The following is a 19,689-nucleotide window of genomic DNA, read 5'->3' on the forward strand; positions in this document are numbered from 1 at the left end:
AGTCCCTGCTGCTGGCCCCTGATAAAGTTGTCGGCAGCCACAAGATCCCCCCTCAGTCTCCTCTTGAGGAGATTGAAGAGATTCAGGTCCCTCAGCCTTTCTTCATAGGGCTGGCCATGGAGGCCCTCAACCATACGAGGGGCCCTCCTCTGGACCCTCTCCAGGTTCTCCATGTCTTTCTTGAAGTGCGGCGCCCAGACCTGGACACAGTACTCCAGCTGTGGCCTGACCAGCGATGCATAAAGGGGGAGCAAGACCTCTCTGGACCTGTTAGTGATGCTCCTGTTGATGCAGGACTGGTGCGGTTGGCTCTACCTATTGCTTCATCGCATTGCCGACTCATATTCATCCTGGAGTCAATCATGATTCCAAGATCCCTCTCTGCCTGTGTGCTGCTGAGAGGGTCAGACATCAACAACATGGAGTTAGGGACATCCAAGTTGATGTTTTCCAGTGGCCAACTCGCCATAAAGTATGTCTTTGGGGATTCAGCCATTGCTGGCTTCACATGTCCTAACCAACAGAGGAGTCTATGTCTCATGAGCATGAACATACTGGGTATCTTGGCCCATTCCAGAAGAGCAAAGTCGGGGATTTTGTCACACCATGTTATGCCCAGCATACAGTGGAGACATTGAAGATGGAAACCGTTCAATTTCTTCCTTCCTTAGCATAAGGAGTCCATGTCTGCCTGCTGTACAATACAGTATGCCATCACTGTAGACAGTAATCTTGTCAACAGAGCGAGTGCTCTGTTTTTACAAACTCTCTTTTGAAGTTTAGCCATGGTGTTGCTTGCCTTTCCAATGCGAGCATTAATTTCAGCTTCCAAGCCAAGATTCTGTGAGATGGTGGAGCCCAAGTAAGTGAATTATAACTCTTTAGGACTTAGTATCATAGGAAAGGAGAGTCCCAACTTCCCAGGAGAACTACATACGTTTCTTGGCTTGGAAAGTCTCAATACATTATTGACCAATGATATTATTCATACACGGAAGATATTTTAAAATGTTTGAGTTATATTTTAAAGTTACGTTTTCTTTCCTTTTAAGTCTATGAAGTTGAGTTACATGATACTGGACACATCTACATGAGCCACCCACTGCACAGTTGTTATTGCACAGTCATTTAGTACTTGCATAACCAAGTACTAAATGACTGTGCAGTAACTGGTGTTACTGAGCAGTACTGTCCTGGCACAGTTGCCTAGTGATGCTTACTACATAGTAGCTTGTTACTACTGTGCAGTAGCATCACGTCATGGTTCATACCCAGCAATGCTACTGAGCAGTAGTAACAAGCTACTGTGCAGTAAGGGTCTCATGCAGATGTGTCTGCTGATGCACATCAACTCTGGTGGAAGTGAATGAACAAAAACACTGAAGTACTTAAATTCTTGAGCTACCTAAAATAATTTTACCAGAAAATACGGACATATAAAGACTACATAAGGGTGTGGTATAATGATAAAGCCTACAGATAAAACATCATTAAAATGAAAGATTTATAATCCACAGAATCTCACAAACATGAAAATAATTCAAGCACCTTGTTCTTCATTCTCCAAATGAAAAATAGATGCCATATATTGTAATGCTGCCCAGCAATAAGGTGCTGTAGAACTAAGCTCACTTTTCTTCATTTTCTTGGGAAAACATAAGCTGTGACAACAATGAGGAAGAATTTTTATTACCTTTCAGGTGAAATGAGGAGTAACCTTGTGTTTGTTTTATGAAATCATGAAACAAAATGACTATCACTGACTTGATATATTTTCCTCCTATTTTAAAACACAATGAATGGCAATAACTTTGATAAATTTGCCACTGTCATTTTTGTGTCCTTTCTTCCTCCACATGTAGTGATGCTCCTTAGTTAGGAGCACAATTCAAGTCAGTATATTGGGATATTCATTACTAGTGACAGCTACAGAAGACAGCAATTTCATCTGCTTTGAATGTCAGCATTTTGTGGTGAGTTATGCTAAATACATAAAAAAATATTAAGAACAAACAAACACAACAGCAACTGGCCTGACATCCTGCTTTATATAAATGATCTTCACATCAAAAGAAAAGGTGGAAGTGTGATTTAGGGGCTAAAACAAAAATGCAACTAGTCAGGACTTCAGGGTTGTATTGCCAGTTCTGTCACTGACTGGCTGTTTTATCTTGTGCAAATCATTTAACTTGTGGGCTAGGGACAGACATTCAAAAAGCCTGAGCCTGAACTGATTCAATCTTTGCAGGTTAGTCTAACCTGGCTAGGCTAAATTAGTCTGTAACCCAGACAGACATGCCAGAAATGCAGGCACATGCTTGCAGTGGCTCAGGCTAGAAGCAGGGGGGTGGGGTGGGGTGGGAGGCACTGTAGCAGTCCTCCCATTGCTTCCACAGAACAGAGCTGAGGTGAGTATGGCCAGGCCCCTGCAGGATGCTCTTATTATTCCCCCACCTCCTGAGCTGCTCAGTGGGGGATGTTTATCACCCCTAACTCAGTGTCTGTCAACTCATTAAGAAAACAAAGCCTCTCTCCACTAAGTAATGGAGCTCTTCTTAAACAGCTCTTCCAAGGAAGGACATTAAGCACGGTGTTGATTAGCTCCAGAAAGCCTGTCTGCTTCTGTCCTCTCCCACACCACAGACTGTAGCCAGCAGCCAGCCAGCCAGTGATTTGCTAGCTAATACATGGACACCTCTCAGCAAGGCAGAGGGGAGGGGGGAATTCCTGCTTAGCAGGGAGTGGTGAGAGGGAGCTTTTCCAAGGAAGGACATTAAGCTACCTGTTGATTAGCTCCAAAAAGCCTTTCTGCCTTGGTTGTCTCCCACAGCATGGACTGCAGCTAGCATGTGGTTTGCTAGCTAATGCTGAGGTGTCTGAGTAAGGCAGAGGGGAGGGGAGAAATAATCCCTGCTTATCAGGGAGAAGCCAGGCAGATGCTCTGTGCCTGCAAGTTTGTGCCAAGCTCCATCCAAGGAGCAGAGCGGAGGGGCCAGACCTGCTGTGGAGCGCAGAACCCTGCCCAGCCCAGAGACCATGCTGGGATGCTGAGGGTGTCTAGTTTATCTTAAACCAGCAAGAGCCAAATCAGTTAAGTCTGATACTATATTCAGCCAGGTTTATCTCAAACCAGTTTCAGCCACTCTTAAACTGGTTTATGTGCACTGACCGTCTGTTCTGTTACAGGTTTAAACCAGTTTCTGATCATTTAACCAGTTTATGTGTAATATCTGTCCCTAGCTGTGGAGCTCAGTTCACCTACTTATAAATAACACTGTTGTAACAATAGTGACTATACTTCATTTGGGCTGTGGTAGGTTTAATTAATTCAAATCTATAAAGGGAGTGTGCCATTCTGAACTCAAAGGTGACATTTTAAAAGTAAAGCATTATTCTGTTATTACCTCTTACACAGGGTTCTACTGGCCATATTTAGCCAGAAGTGACATGCATATTACTGTCTTTATGTAAATCATGACTATTTAAACCTCAAGGGCCTTTTTAATATGAAAATATCTGAAATGTGTTTCCTTGTGCTAGTGGGCCAGATGTGTGCTAAAAGCCATTCATTTTAATTACTATTCTGGATTATTTAAAGAACTACAGTAAAACCTAATGCCATGCCACTGTTTCATTTTTAACAGTCACCCTTCTTTTTACAGTCAGCACTGGCAGTCAGACAATTCACAGGATAGGCATTACAATTATAACAACACAAGACTCCTCTTGAATCAAGGAAGAAATCTTCAATAAGAAACCCTGAATGGGAACTATGTAGTATTTTCATGTGTACATCTGAACCAATTTATAGTATGCCATTTACAAACTAAAAAAAGATTATTTAAGATGCTTTTTAATAAATATATTTAAAATGAAATCCACCTTTTTCTGCACCTTTGTATGTTAAAACTGGTAAGAGTGGCAGAGAAAAAAAGAAGTTAGTAAAACCAGAAAGACTTTCTTGTGACTGAGATTACAGACATTCTCATTATCTTTCATATCATTCTTAATACTGTAGATTTAAAATGAAAAATTTACATTCTATACTTAAATAACTGTGTTAATAAAATGCCCGCATAGAGTAAGGTTTCCAGATTTCAGTATTAATTTTTGGGCAATTTTGAACAGTTGTTCAGCAAATACATGGAATATTAAAAAGCCTACGTTTTCCAACCCACTTCTGACCTGCCTGTCAGTTCAATACCACCCCTGCTCATCAACGCGATTAGCAGCTGCATAAAGCTGACAACTATGGGTGTAGAGATAAGGTATGTGGTAAAAAATATCACTCTTCCATTAAAAGTCTACAGTACATTTACCAGCAAGTCTGATTTACATCCCTTCACCCCAAGAAACTGGTCTAACTGCAATAGAAAGTTACAAATTTTTTCCTGATTTGGCTGTGGCAAATACATCTTCAGAGCAGGGGTTGGCAATGTTTTTCGACAGAGTGCCAAGGACACCTGCAAACTCTACTTGCAAAATGTTGGTGTGCCAGGAGTGGATGGTGGGGGAACCACAAGAGGCCCGATCCTTATTGTGGCAGGGAAAGGGCTGGGGTTGCACTGCTGTCTGCCCTGAGGTGCACGTATCAAACAAAATGCCTTTGTGTACCACACTCTGGCACCTGCCTATCCCTGCTTTAGAGTCAATCTAAAGAGCACTGCATTTCTTGAAGCTTTCACTGTTTGATTATTTCTGGTGGCTGCCGAATTTGAAATTTGCTTCCTATTTGCTAATGGCTCTTTTTGATTTATTCTAGCTTTTAGAAGATTCAAGTGAAAAATTGAACCCAGGAGGAAATAAAGAAGGAGAAAGGACAGTACTATGGGATGTAAATAAGGTATTATAGTGACTCTGTTCATTTATACCTCTTACAAAGTCTCTGTCAAGGTGTGATCTCTGTATCCCCTTCACTCTTAGAAAATTAAATGTAATGATTTAATACTTGTAACAAGATATTCCATGCTAAATCAATGGGCTTTATCATGAATCCCTAAATCAGAAATAGCTCCCAGTTTGGTGACCACAAATTATTATATAGGTTAGTTTCTTTACATAGATACTGTAGTTCAAGAATCAAACAAAAAAGTTATTTGTTTAAACAAAAAGTGACTCTGCATGTACACTAACTACTTCTATGAAAATGGTATTCTATATTTAGCATTCATGAGCTCCAATTACACTGAGGGCCTTGTTACACCTTACACTGTGAGCTGCAGTAATGTTGATTTGTGTTAGTGCTAGCTTGAATTTGGAACAGTCACAGATCATCCAGCAGGGGCTCAGAGGACTGAAAGGTAAGAATACCCTCCAGCCCTACCTTACATTATAGGCTTTCCCCCTGCCACCTGGAGTTTCCCCTTGGCGCCTGGAGTTCCACATCAGCAAGATAAGGAGGGCAGGTCAGGTGTTTTTACACTAAGATGTAGCCTAGTGTGGCTACATCTTAGATGTGACTATGCCTTAGTGTAACATGAGTTGGGTAACACAGATTAGAGATAATTGTGCCCTGGAGTGGTATAATTTTGAGCCTCCTAACAGGTGCTTAAAACCAGTTTCGGGTGTTAACGTGTGGACAATCCAGGTTTTAAGAGCTTCAAAACCCACTTAAATTACTGTGCAACAAGATTCTGACACTGACTGTAATGTCTGTAAAAGAGTGTTTGCAGGCTATCACAGCTCTGAGGGGAGCTGTTATAGGTTATCAGATCAGTAATCCTCATGTTAAAAAGTCATGAGGCAGATCTCATTTGGTCTAGTGTGTTAATAACAGACCATTCAGAAAGTCCCTAAATACTTACAGAATTCCCTTTTTACCATGTCCTGATATATATTTAGAGCCTAAGCCTGAAAATCCTTACATATGCAAGTAACTTTACTTCGGTTTCTTTGACTTCAGTGGGGTTGCTTCAGTGGCATGGTTTCTCACATATATTCTTGTATTTTCACACCTTTAAACAATAGCATTTGAAAATGACGGAAATCCCTTTCTGACAATGGTGTGGGGAAAAAACAGTAAACAAAATTAACCCCCAAAATATTAATGTTAAGCATGTGACAACAATGAAAATATGTAAATTTAAATATAGAGCTAACGCTTCATCCTCCTCTCATCACAAAGGCTTTAGGGGCCCCAAACAAAATAAATACGATATTGTTGAAATGTTCAAATACAATAAGACAAATTTAGGACAGAGAATTGAATGCTTTACCTATTGTACTGAAATCAATGGAAGCTTTGCCACTAACATCAAGGCTAAGGACAGAAGTTACACATAAACTGGTTTAAGTAATCAGAAACTGATTTAAACTTGTAAAAGAACAAAAGGTCAGTGCACATAAACCAGTTTCAAAATGGCTGAAACTGGGTAAGATAAACCTGGTTAAATGTAATATCGGATTTAACTGATTTTGGTCAACTCGGTTTATGAAACTTCTGTCCCAGACCTTTTTCTGGTTCAAGTTAAATCACAGTCCCCCCAGCATCCCAGCATGCTTTCCAGCCCTGGGCTGGGGTAGGCTGTGCTGTCTGCTCCAGAAGAGAAGGGCTGGGGGAGGAGGGGAGGCAAGGACTAACTCCCTACCAGTCAAACCCTGGTTGGGGTCTGGAGCCAGGAAGTGGGGGTTAAACTCCCCTTCCCCTGGCTAAACCCCACTTCCCCTGAGTACAGAGCTGCCCTGCCCTGCTAAACTTACTGAAAATTACTGCTGGCTGTGAATGTGGACTACAAATCCCAGAGGCACCTGGAAGTAGGAAGAAGAAATGATGAGCAACCCTGCAGAGTGCTGTTTCTGTGATTCTGGACCACAAATCCCAGAGACCTCAGGGACAGCAGGAATAGGAAGTGAGTAGTCAGCCCATGCTGGCTACATGCCAGAGAGACACACTCTACCACCCTCCAGCTTTTGATCTGAGCCAGTGCAGGCATGTGGCTGCATTTCCTGAAATAAAAATAAATGCATGTCCAGTTGGTTCTCAATTTAATCTCTGCAGTTTAGACTAACCTGCAAAGGCTGAACTGATTCAGCCTCAGGCTTTTTGACTGCCTTGTACATAGCCCAAGTGACACAAGTTATACTCCTCCTACTTTAGTGAAGGAATATAAAAAATAGGATTTATTCACATTCATATTTAACAGATTTGTGCATGCAAATACTTCCCTACACATTTAAATGACCAGAGTTATATGAGGAGTTATATGTCCATAAAAATTGTTAGTGCCTTCCAAGACACATGTCCCTGTTATGGATGTAACTGAAAATGTGTCTATATTTCACACAGCTGAAGCTTGGACTTAAAGCTGTTGTCTTTTGTCCCAAACAGTTAGCTACAGGTTGCTTTGGTTAGGAGGAGAAACTGATGATACAAATATCTCTGATACAATTATGTATATTTGTAATGATGGTTTTCCTCAATGCAGGAGTAATCAAACATTAGGAGACAAGCACTTTGTTTACATTTGATACTTTTTTCAGCCAGCACATCACAAAGTCTCTTATCATAGATTCATAGACAATTAGGGTTAAGGGACCCCAGGGGGTCACCTAGTTCTAGTCCAGGTGTGGGCAAGAACTTCGGCTGGAGGGCTGCCAATCTTTCTTCACACCACAGGTGATAATGATATTCCTCACTTTTGAAATATCTTGATTTTCCGCTAATAAGCTATCTTTTCTATGATTTGCTTGCCTATTATCCCTGGAAATGTCTTCTCCAGTTTCACAGATTTTTAATCCTTTTTGTAACTGCAGACATGAAGAAGACAGTGACATATCTATATGTGTCCCTAGCATGCCATTGTTACTCTGCTGTCATTTAGTGCTTCCTCCTGGACGTACTAAATGATAGTGCAGTAACAGCCCATACTGCGCTGTATTGGCACTGCATGGTTATTTTTACCTCTACATCACTATAATGAGGAAGTGCATTGCTATGGCAATGTAGCATCACATGCAGATATGCACACTGTATTCAAAAGTTTGACTCAGTCTATCCCAACCATGCATTTAGTCCAATAAAATATATCACCCACAGAAACCCTCACGTATTTCCTGGACCATCTCAGCTACAACATCTCTCCTTCACTACCAGACTCCAATTATAATTGCCAAGTCCCAAACAAAAGACACTGAGACTGGACCATCCAGCTAAACTCTTTCCCTTTGGCTTGGTGTCAGCACCTCCCGCCCCATTTTCTGAACTAGGAAAGAAAACTTCACTAGCCACTTGTGACACCAATGAGGCTTATAAGTGTAACTGTCCAATTTTTGTGGTAAATTAAGTACCTACACTAAAATGAACTACTTCACTTACTTTTTGCACTACTGATATTTCCACTTGTTTTACACATTAAATTTATCTCTTTTTCTTAAACATTAAAAAATGTCATGAACCACATTAGAATCCTGTTATTAAATATGGAACTTATCTTACAGGGCTTATAGGGTGTGTCCAGACAAGCGCAGCCATGTGGTATGTGGTACTGCAAACATGTCTGTAATGACACATACGGCACAGCATGCGCTTCCCTATTTTTTTTCCCCACAGGCTTTTCTGACCCCTGAATATCCCGCAATAAAAAAAAATTGAAGCAGCGCATGTACCGGCAGTGTGCATTGCTGAAAAGTGGAGCCAGGCCACCCAGAGCCATGCTGTGGCTGCCAGCCAGGCTTTGCCTGGCAGGATCGTTGCTGCCGCAGCCCTGGAAGGCCCTCAGGACCCCAGGTAAGTCTCCCCTACCACACCTGGGGTAACTTGTGCCACAGCTACTTGTCCTGGAGGAACCAAATGTCCATGATTGTCTGGACGCAGCCATAGAGATCAACTTTCTTACTCCTCACTAGTAATTCATCTTTCTTCAGGTGATCTACTGCAAAGAAAGATTCAAGTTTAATGTAAAATCCTGCAACCTCTCCCTATGCATCTGGTTTCTTTTGCTCATTTAGATTTTCAAGTTCAAGTCCAGCTGAGAAAGTTTAATTGATCTATTGCTACTTTATAGCAATAGATGTCTTTGTGTCTCCTCGGTCCTCTGCCAGATCAGGATAGTTCTCTTCTTTCCCATTCCTTCTAGCTTTCTGCTGTGTGCTGAACAGATCAAAATGATGATGGGCTCTCAACAGCATCTAGTAGTATATACTAAATCTTGCTAATTCTTGAAAGAGGAATACAAACCTTTTCTAGGCATAAATTCTGCAGCACTTTTAGGGCTGGGCCACACAACACAACTAGTTCATCTTAACAGCCATTTATTTAAGCTGTTGAGATGTTGAAATGATCCAATTAAGTCTCCAACAGAAGTTCTTTTCCTCCCACCAAGATAGTGAGCTTTAGTGGTATATAAATTACCTGAACTGGGAAAACCTGACCTCACTCTTCTAGAACTCTGGATTACAGAGTAGAAAACTGATGTAAATATGCAGTTTTACTCAAGGCCATCAGCTGTCCTAAAATCATTTCTAGGTGGCCTTTGATATTATTCTCCAGAAGATTGTTCAGCTCTTTACACACTTGCTGCAGCTTATCTCTATCAGCTAGTTCCAGTTTAAGTAAAGTTCTTCTGGCCTTCTGAATACACAAGAAATATTCTGGTCCATGACAGTCAGGTTACTGATTACTCCATTGATCTATCTTGCCATTCCAAGTCATCTTGGAAGGCAAGATAGAGGCCTCCACCCAGACAGAACTCATGGATCCATCCCACAAAGACTCCACCCAGATGGATGGTTCTGGCCTCCATTCAGGCAGAGCCCTTGGCTCTTGGCTGTGGGGGCTGCCTGGCATGACTCCTAATTCAAACTTCCTCTCTCGAGCCCCCTGATTGTAATGGGTTGTTTGCCGCTCTTGGGCCTCCCTCAGATTTCCTAAAGCCTCCTTCCAGACCGATTCCAGGAGTTCTCTAAGTTGTATCATGTATTGAATCAGGTTCCGGTCTTTACTTTGTTGTTCTTCCCAGCTTTCTTTAACCAAATCAAGAATTCCTCTTGGCTGCCGCCCGTATAACAGTCCGAAGGGGGAAAATCCTGTTGAGGCTTGGGGTGCCTCTCTTATTGGAAACAACAAGGGTGGCAACATCTGATCCCACTTCTGGGGGCTCTCTATCACAAACTTCTTCATCATCTGTTTCAGGGTCCTGTTAAATCGCTCCACTAGTCCGTCAGTTTGAGGGTGGTATACTGTAGTCTTTAGGTGTTTAATGCCCAGTGTTTTGCTCACTCCCTTGAACACACAAGATGTAAAGTTTGTCCCTTGGTCGGTCAATAATTCCTTAGGAAGCCCCACTCTGGAGAATATTTTTAATAACTCTTCTGCCACCTTGGGCGTAGACATCACCCGCATAGGTACAGCCTCCAAATACCTCATCACATAGTCCAGGAGGACCAAAATAAATTGGTGCCCTGCACTGCTTCTAGGCAGTGGCCCCACAATATCCACAGCCACCCGCTCAAAGGGACTTCTACCAATGGTAGTGGTAATAATGGAGCTCTTGGAGGATGACTGGGTTTCAGTTTTTGGCACATGGGGCAAGATGCGCAGTACTTGGCCACTTCTCGTATTAACCCCAGCCAAACAAATCTTCCTCTGATGCGAGCCTCAATCTTCTCTCACCCCAATGTCCGCCCACAGGGAGTTCATGGGTCACCTTCAGTAGGGCCTTTCGGTATCGAGGTATTACTTCCTCATCCCCATTCAACTCTATATAGAAGATCATTCCTTACCTCAAACCATGGGATGGGCTGCATCAACTCTGGTCTCCGCACTTCCCCATTCTGCTGGGCTGTTCCTGGAAGGCATACCGAAACCCTTCTCTGCTCTGTTCCAACCTGAAGTGTTCATCCTCCCACAAATGGGCCATGTCCACTTCCTGTTCTGCTTCTTTATCTGATAGAGGTAGTTCAAGCTCACTGGTGAACGCGTCTATAGTATGAACCTCTCCTCAGATACCGCCTCAGACCTCACTGTCTTACACCCTCCTTTCCCTGCTCCAAGGGGTCTCCAGCTGGGGCTGTCTACCTCTGTATTCTCCTCAGAGGCTTTCCTCCTAGTGTGACTAGGATAGTGTTGTGGGGTCGCCCCTCTCCAACTGTATGCCCATGCTACAACTGTCAAAAGCTCTGGCCAGTCACATCCCAGCATCACCAGGTAGGGTAAGTGCTCAGCCACTTCAACCAGCATTCAGCAAACTTTCTCACCCACTGGCAGAGTAACCCACACTCAGTTCTGTCTTAGCAATTCCCTGCACCAACAAGAAATGGTGATCTGGTCCGCCACTTCCCTCTCCCCTCTTGGTAGGATGTCTCTCCACACTATCATGTGGGATGAACCGGAATCTAACATAGCCTCTGTTTTCCGTCCCTCAAGCCACACATCTATGGTAAGTGTGGACCGTTCCTCTCTTGGCTCAGTGTAAACTCAGGCAACATACCCACCAACACCCATGGACCTGCTTTCTGGTGACAGGGCTAGGGTTCCTTGTTACACACTCCCATACTATCCAGCCAGGGGGTTGGACAAAGGTTGTCTCCAGCCCCAAGCCATACTGTACTATTGTCACCACCCTCCTGGATCTCTGCAACAGGTATGAACCTCTTGCAGCACCAGTAGAGACTGAAGAGCTGCCAGCTATTGCAAGTGAGGAAGAAACATGACCAGCTATCATCCCTAAGATGAAATGCAGAGTGGTCGTTGTGGGAGAAGGGGACAGAGAGAGAAATCTGTCACCCCAACCCCTTAGTTAAGGTCTGCTGCCTCCCAGGAGTCCATATCCAGGATGTGGCTGAGAGGATCCCAAAACTTATCAGGCCCTCTGACCACTACCCTATACTCCTTATCCATGCGGGCACAAATGACATGGCACAGAGCAATCCCAGCTGGGTCGTGAGTGGCTACAGGGCTCTGGGAGCTGGACTCAGGAGAATAGGAGCACAGGTGGTTTTTTCCTTGATCCTTCTGGTTACGGGTCATGGGCAAAGGAGGGAGAGACGAATCAAGACAGTAAACAAAAGGCTGCAGCTCTGGTGCTACCGTGAAGGCTTTGGCTTCTACAACCACAGTCCACTCTTTGGAGAGAGCGACAGTAGTCTGTTGGGAAGAGATGGCCTCCACCTCACTCCATTGGGGAAGAAGTTCTTCTCAGCCAGAATGGCTGACTTGCTTGACCAGGCTTTAAACTAAGCTCGCCGTGGGATGGGCAGACTACCATCAGAGCAAGCTCACCAAGCATCAACCACAAAACCAGTAGGTTAGGATGCTCAAGGGACCCCACTCCTACCCAAGCCCAGGAACAGAGCTTCTCCATGAGTATAAGGAAGCCTAAGACCTCCAACAGCACACTCATCTGCCTGCACACTAATGCTAGAGTCTGGAGAAAAAACAGGAAGAACTGGTCCTTCTGTTAAACAAAAACTACTACAATCTCATAGGGATCACAGAGATCTGGTGGGACTCCACCTATGACTGGACTACCGGTATAAATGGCTACACCCTGTACGGGAGAGATCATGCTAAAAAAGGGGGTGGGGGTGCAGCTTTTTATATGAAGGACAGCTACATGTCCCTACAAGCTGAGATTGGCACCCAAGGAGGATGACTGGAAACCCTTTGGGTTAGAATATGAGGGGAACATAGTGAAGGGGATACAATGGTAGGAGTCTACGACAGACCTCCAAACCAGGAACATGAGCTTGACCAAGAATTCACCAGGGAGCTGGCTGAGGCTGCACACTGTCAGTGCATGGTCATGATGGGCAATTTTAACTACTTGGACATCTCATGGGATGAGCACTCAGCTAAATCTGATTGGTCACAAAGCTTCCTTACCTGCATGGATGAGTTCTACCTGTCTCAAAAAGCTTATGGGCCAACAACAGGCAAGGCACTGTTGAACCTGGTACTGGCCAAAGGGGGTGATCTAATCAGCAACCTAAGAATCAGAGGGAACCTGGGTGACAGTGACCACGAGCTGATCATTTTCACCATCCATCACAAAGCTGGCAAGTCACTCAGCAATGCAGCAGACCTTGAATTTAGGAAAGCTAACTTTCATAAGCTCAGGAGGCTTGTTCTTGAGGCCCTGAGAGGCCATGATTTCACAGGGAGGGGAGTTCAGGATGGGTAGTTGCTCCTTAAGGAACTGATCCTAGAAGCACAAGGGGAGTCCATCCCAACCCATAGGAAAGGTGGTAAAAGGGCTTAACAACCCCATTGGTTCAACAGGGAACTCATGGATCTCCTACATCTAAAAAGAATGGAGTATAAAGGATGGAAGAAAAGAAACATCACTAAGGAAGAGTATACTGTACTGGTCCACATCTGCAGGGAGCCAATTAGAAAAGCCAAGGCTGCAACTGAACTCTATCTGGCCATGTGAATTAAGGACAATAAAAAGTCCTTCTTTAGATATGTAGGGAGTCAAAAGAAAAACCAGGGCAGAACTGGACCCCTGCTAAGGCAGCTCGGGCTGCTGATTAGCAACCCCCAGGAAAAAGCCAATCTGCTTAATGATTACTTCGAGTTGGTTTTTCACGAGCTCAAAGGTGTCTGAACCAGAATTGAAAAGGATGCTGATAACACAGAGTTAAAGGAAGCTAGTGCAAGCATGCAAGTAGAAAAACCCCAGGGAGCTAGCACGCATGTCCAAACATGCCCCACACATGGTCAAGTATGTAATTTGAGTGAGGTAATTTGAATTGGCGAAGCACGCATGCCCAGTCATGTACTAGGCATTATGTAATCTGACTAGAACTTTCCAAAAAGAGAACCGTGTGACTGGCTACCTGGAGAGTATTTAAGCCAGCGAGTTTCTGCCCAAAGCGCAGACCAGCTCTCACAGAAACCTGGTTCACATGAGCCCAGAGTTACCTCACAGGCTGTCCACTTGTGATTGTTTCCCCACCACTGTCATCTCCCGGAGTACCCCATCCTCACACACGCTCGACTTTGTTTTGACTAACTCGTTTTTCCGCCACCGTTATCTCCCGGTGTACCTCACCCTCACACACGATCGTTGTTACCAAGCCTGACCTGCGCTACACTACCATTACCTGGTGGCATAAGTAAAAGGAAAATAAAAAGGTTTTTTTCTGCAACCATATGAGTATTGACCACCTGACTTCGCGCCGCTAGCCCCCACCTGCTCGATCGTGTCGGCCCAGACTGTGACCAGGCAACTCGGTCGCCACAAAAGGGACTACCCTACCTAACATGACACGGGATGACCAGGGTAAGGATGAATATTGCCGGACACTGGTGTGGATCTTGTGAAGGAACATCTTGAGAGGCTGGACCCCCATAAATCAGCCGGTCCAGACAGGTTGCACCCAAGAGTGCTAAAGGAATTGGCAGACATCATAGCACAGCCACTGGTGAGGATATTCTTAGACCTGTACTCTTTAATGTCTTAATAAATGATCTGAAAACTGGTGTCAAAAGTGGGCTAGCCAAGTTTGTTGACAATACCAAACTTTGGGAAAGACTGTCCACACTTGAGGACAGGCTGGTGATCCAGGTCAACCTCAATAGGCTTGCAAGGTGGGCGAATGAAAACTTGATGGCATTCATACAGAAAAATGCTACACTCACTAGCATCAGGACCAGAAGAGACTTGGGGGTCATGCTTAACCACAAGATGAATATGAGCCACCAAGGTGATACTGCAGCTGGCAATGTGAATAAAACAAACTCCTGCAAGAGTGTTTTAGGCTGGACATAAGGAAAAATTTCTTTAATGTCCAACCCCCCCAAGGCCTGGAACAGATTCCCCATAGAGGTGGTGCAAGCACCTATTCTGGGCACTTTCAAGAAACATTTGGTTGCTTACCTCACTGGGATCCTATGACCCCAGCTGACTTTCTGCCCCTTGGGCAGGGGGCTGGCCCCGATGATCTTACGAGGTCCCTTCCAGCCTAATGTCTATGAAATCTCTCCGTCTTTCCTGGAAAAAAGTCCAGATGCAATTGTAGTTCCCTTTAGAAATAGTTTCCAGCTGCTTTATGCCTTGGTTCAATTCCTTTTGTGAAATCCTCAGCTCTTTTTTTTTAGGTATTATTTCAAACTCTCTTGGCTACTTCTGACTTCCATGAATGCCTCCATTATTTCTGACGTCTTGGTTCATCAGGTACAGCCATTCAGTATTTGAGAACTGCACTCATCTCCTGACACCAGTTTTCTCTTTTTGACCTAACTTGTTGGCCAACATTTAGAGACCTACAGTTTTCCATTATTAGGAAAAACTGCTAATAAAGTCCAGTATCTTTAATAAAATTCTGTTTATTTACAGAGAAAGTTAAAAGGCATGCTTCCCTGAACATATGCAGAATCAAACAACAAGAAATATCTTCTTTGCTCACAGTCCACAACCCATTATACTAATATATACATTTAAATGTAGGGGCTGTCTTTTGTGTTTGGAGGCTCACTAGCTACAGGGTGGAAGATGCAGGCATTTCTACCTCAAAAGTTCCAAGTTTTGAAGAAGAAATTCTTCTCTGTAGAGGCCAGACAACTTTCTTATTTAAATTTCATGTGAAATAGTCTTTATTTCAGTCACTCAGTGGGTTTGCCTGGGGCAACTGAATCACAGCTGACAGTAAATTAATGACTACGATGGTGTGATTAGTAGAGATTACCGGCAACTGAGAACCTGCCTGAGCATTTACCACTGTCATAATACTTATGCTGGCTATTATTATGGATTAATAATGGTCATAAAGAGGACATGATTCCACTGTGGTAGACGCTATATAAATGTAAAATCTGTCTGCATTTTAATATCTCACTGATATTCTGATTAAATGGGGGAAAAATCTTTAATTTTTATGAAAATTAAAATTTTTATTATGTATTTTTGCTAATCGGCTATTTTATTAATTTATTGAAACCTTTATAAACAAAGTCTCTCTCAGCCATAAGGCAGCAGCAGGGCAAATAAACACATTCAACAAAGAATTTGAAATTATATAAGCCCTACAGAAGAAACCAAACTTAAAATGAGAGACGCTTTCATTATTGGATACTACTCTGAAGGGCAACTGGAGGAAATAATGATTTCACTAATCCCCAACAATGATTTTTTAAGAGTTCAAATAAGAGTTTGTTTGTTCTGAGTGAGGTTCACCGAGTAGATGTTATTTGATTTTTCAGTTTCCTTGGGGAGGAACTTCAGATTTCCTAGGTTTTTAGGGGGTAACAAGAACATTTGCTGAACTTGTATCAGAATATCTTAACTGTTAAAAGACAAAATAAAAGTGAACTCTGTACTTGTTTACCAAAGCTTCCCCATCCATTTCATTTCCAAATATTAAACAGTAATCTGAAACCTTTAGAAAATTATTATGTACTATTAAAGGAGAGTAAATATTAGGAAAGGATATTTTCATACTTTCATGTAAGCCACTGAATAATTTATATATATGTTATTGAAAAGACTAAACTCTATAAAGTTATGCAAAAGCTGAATATAATTTAATAATAAAAAATACCATGTGCTGTTTATAGTTTCTACTAGAAACATTTTACCACTGTATTATAGGAAGGATGAGAAGCTAATGAGTGACAAATAAGAAGAATATTTAAACTGTGAAATGCAAATCTAATGAAGGGCAACACTACAAATGACAAGTTATCATTTTTGGAAGATACACATTACAGTTTTTCAGTCACTCAAAAAACCATCACTTCTGTTATTAAAGTGTATAATGAATGTACAAGTACATAGATATAAATAGTACAGAGCACAATTTGTTGTAAATTCAATCCTTACAACTTCAAATATTAACAAACAAGTTACAGAAATTATACCCAATTTCAAAGTCAGAGACTGATCTTTCATACATTGAAGCATGTGCCTAAGCATCTGCAAGACTGCACTCTTAGGTGGTAGAAAAAAAGCTAATTAATTCTGAAAATGAGAAGAAAAACCTATTAAGCTTCTAGTAACAGTTTTTTGATTTAGGAAAGGCTTTCTTTAAAGTGTCAAAACTGCAAAAGCAGAGAAGTTGAACTACAATTTCCATTGCACAACCATGATATGTGTGTAATAAGCTTTCTGAACTCATAATTAGACATGCATAGCAAAATCTTGCTTTCATTTATAACCATACACTTTACTGAAGTCTGGGATATTGAATAGGTATATGTGATGACAGAACTTGCTTCTTTATGTTTTTGTTTTAAATGAGCACCCCTGCTAGTATTTTTCTCACAGCAGTTGGTTATCAGCAGTGCAAATACAAGATCTGTAAATGTAAAAAGAAATGCTGCAGTATGCCAATCATCTTACCTCATACTCGAAGTCTTCTGTTCTATCTGCATCAGCAGGCAGGCTGGAAAGATAGTCGTTACCTTCGTAAAATTCATGCTCCACTGGGTGAAGCGAATGGCAGCTATGTGAAACAAAGCAGTACAATGGAAATAGATGAGACAATAGTTTTTCAAATTAAAAATAATAAAAAAACCCTTCTGTGTAGTTTTCTCATCTCTGAAATTCTGTTTTGAATGATCTGACAGTCCGAAAAAATGGAACTAGGAAGGATCTGGGGCTCTTTCAAATGGAGAGACCAGTTAATTACATTTTGTTGTGTTCAACGACTGAATACCTCGTGTCAGATGTATACACGATCATTTCTGAAAAGTGATTGAAGCAGAACGTTGTTTTTGGCAACGTGCTTCAATGATTAAAATATCTATGATTTCTCCTAGTTAAACGTACCTAAGCTGTAGGTATGAAGGCTATGTCTACGTGCACCCAAAAACACACTTCAGATTAGAACAACACTCCCCTTACTACATTTTACCACCTTAAATCCCTTAACTGAAATCTCAAATATGTGCAATCTTAAGTGAAGTAACGTGCACTCTATACCCTTCTCTAGGAAAAGTCAATAGGTAAATGTAATGATACTCTTGAAAGCATCAACAAAGAAGACATTTGCATTGGTTGGATAAAACCTACACAGAGCTTTGTGTCTGTGTGCTTGTGAGAGTTTGAAAAATGATATACACTCTGCCGCTGTGCTTCTTGGAGGCCCATAGAATTCGTGGCCTTCAAGGGGAAAGCTCTAGTATCACTGCAGTTTTGCCTGTAGCATAGCACAAGGCTAAGGTGGAAGGAAATAAGTGACAAACAATTGCAGTAACTCATGGAGGTGACCATAGAGTATAGAGGATGAATCACAGAAAATTAGGGTTGGAAGGGACTGCAGGAGATCATCTAGTTCAACCCCCTACTCAAAGTAGGACCATTCCCAACTAGATGATCCTAGCCAAGGTTTTGTTTAGCTAGGTCTTAAAAACTGCCAAGGATGGAGAGTCCACAATCTCTCTGGGTAAAGTCCTGTTCCAGCACTTTACTACCCTCCCAGTAAGAAAGTTTTTCCTAATATCTAACCTAAACTTCCCTTGCTCCAACTTGAGACCACTGCTCCTTGTTCTGTCATCTGTCACCTCCGAGAACAGTCTAGCTCCATCCTCTATGGAACCACCCTTCAGGTAGCTGAAGGCTGTTATTAAATCCCCACCTGAGTCTTCTCTTTTCCAGACTAAATAAGCTCAGTTCCCTCAGCCCCTCTTCAGAAGTCATGTCCCCCAGCCTCCAACAATTTTTGTTCCCCTCCACTAGAGTCTCTCCAATTTGACCACATCTTTTCTACAGTGCAGGGCCCAAAACTGGACACTGTACTCCAGATGTGGCCTCACCAGTGCCAAATAGAGAAGAAGAATTTCCCTTGATCTATTGGCAACACTCCTACTAATGCAGCCCACTATGGTGTTAGCTTTCTTCCCAAAAAGGGCACTTCATAACTTTTGGCTTATATTCAGCTTATTGCCCACTATAATCCCCAGGTCTTTTTCTGCTGATCTGCTGCTTAGCTAATCGGTCTCCAGCCTGTACCACTGCATAGGATTGTTCCATCCTAAGTGCAGGACTTTGCATTTGTCCTTATTGAACCTCATGAGATTAGGATAGATAGGATGGATCCCTATTTTAGCATAACTATTCTAGGCCAACATTTAAATCCAGTAAGTTTCAGGTAGAGATTTTACTGATAATCTATTACATTTTGTTTGCCATTTGGCAGGTGAGACTCTAGGTTTAATATCTATACTTTCAGTACAGTTTTGCTGTAGGAAAGTGAACTTTCATTAGTTTCTTTGCTTCCTCTTTTGTGAGACATAAATAGTAATAATAATGATGATGATAATAATGTATGCAATAACAATAAAACAATTCTTTATGAAATTTTATGAACCTTTTGGCTTTCTCCCTAACTTCAATTAAGATAAAGCCTTTTTTTTTTAAAAAATAACTATGAGTATGAAATAATCAGAACTGGGTTCCTCTAGTCTGTGAGTGAAGTTCAGGACTGAAACAGCCACTGCTCTAGGCCAGTCTAGAGTAGTGGCTAACAGTGAACGTTGTATAGACTAAGATGAAAATGGTCAAGTGGCATTTTCCAGAGAGAACTGTGATACTAACACTGCAATTAATTCTTTGGTAGCAAAAAATCTCTTTGAAACAAATACAGGAAAAGCTGTGTTAACCGGCACTTTATTAGCCAGAAAACTATTAACTAGCATCCAAGGGATCAGAGGGCAGCACGGAAGGCCTTATGAAGGCAGCAAGGAAGGCCTTATGAGGAGAGGCTACGGGACCTGAACCTGTTCAGCCTCCACAAGAGAAGGCTGAGGGG

The 19,689-nt window shown here is 42.3% G+C and overlaps 1 protein-coding gene across 1 annotated transcript in view; it reads right to left on the reverse strand.

Moving 5' to 3' along the window:
• PDZRN4 (PDZ domain containing ring finger 4) overlaps positions 1 to 19,689 on the reverse strand; it is a 170,864-nt gene that overhangs the window by 45,179 nt on the left and 105,996 nt on the right. The window contains exon 3 of the mRNA XM_019543374.1: positions 17,280 to 17,382. Within this exon, the coding sequence (XP_019398919.1) occupies positions 17,280 to 17,382 (103 nt within the window). The remainder of the gene's footprint in view (positions 1 to 17,279; positions 17,383 to 19,689) is intronic.

Source organism: Crocodylus porosus, unplaced genomic scaffold (genome assembly GCF_001723895.1).
Source record: "Crocodylus porosus isolate Cpor-Errol unplaced genomic scaffold, CroPor_comp1, whole genome shotgun sequence".
NCBI lineage: Eukaryota > Metazoa > Chordata > Crocodylia > Crocodylidae > Crocodylus > Crocodylus porosus.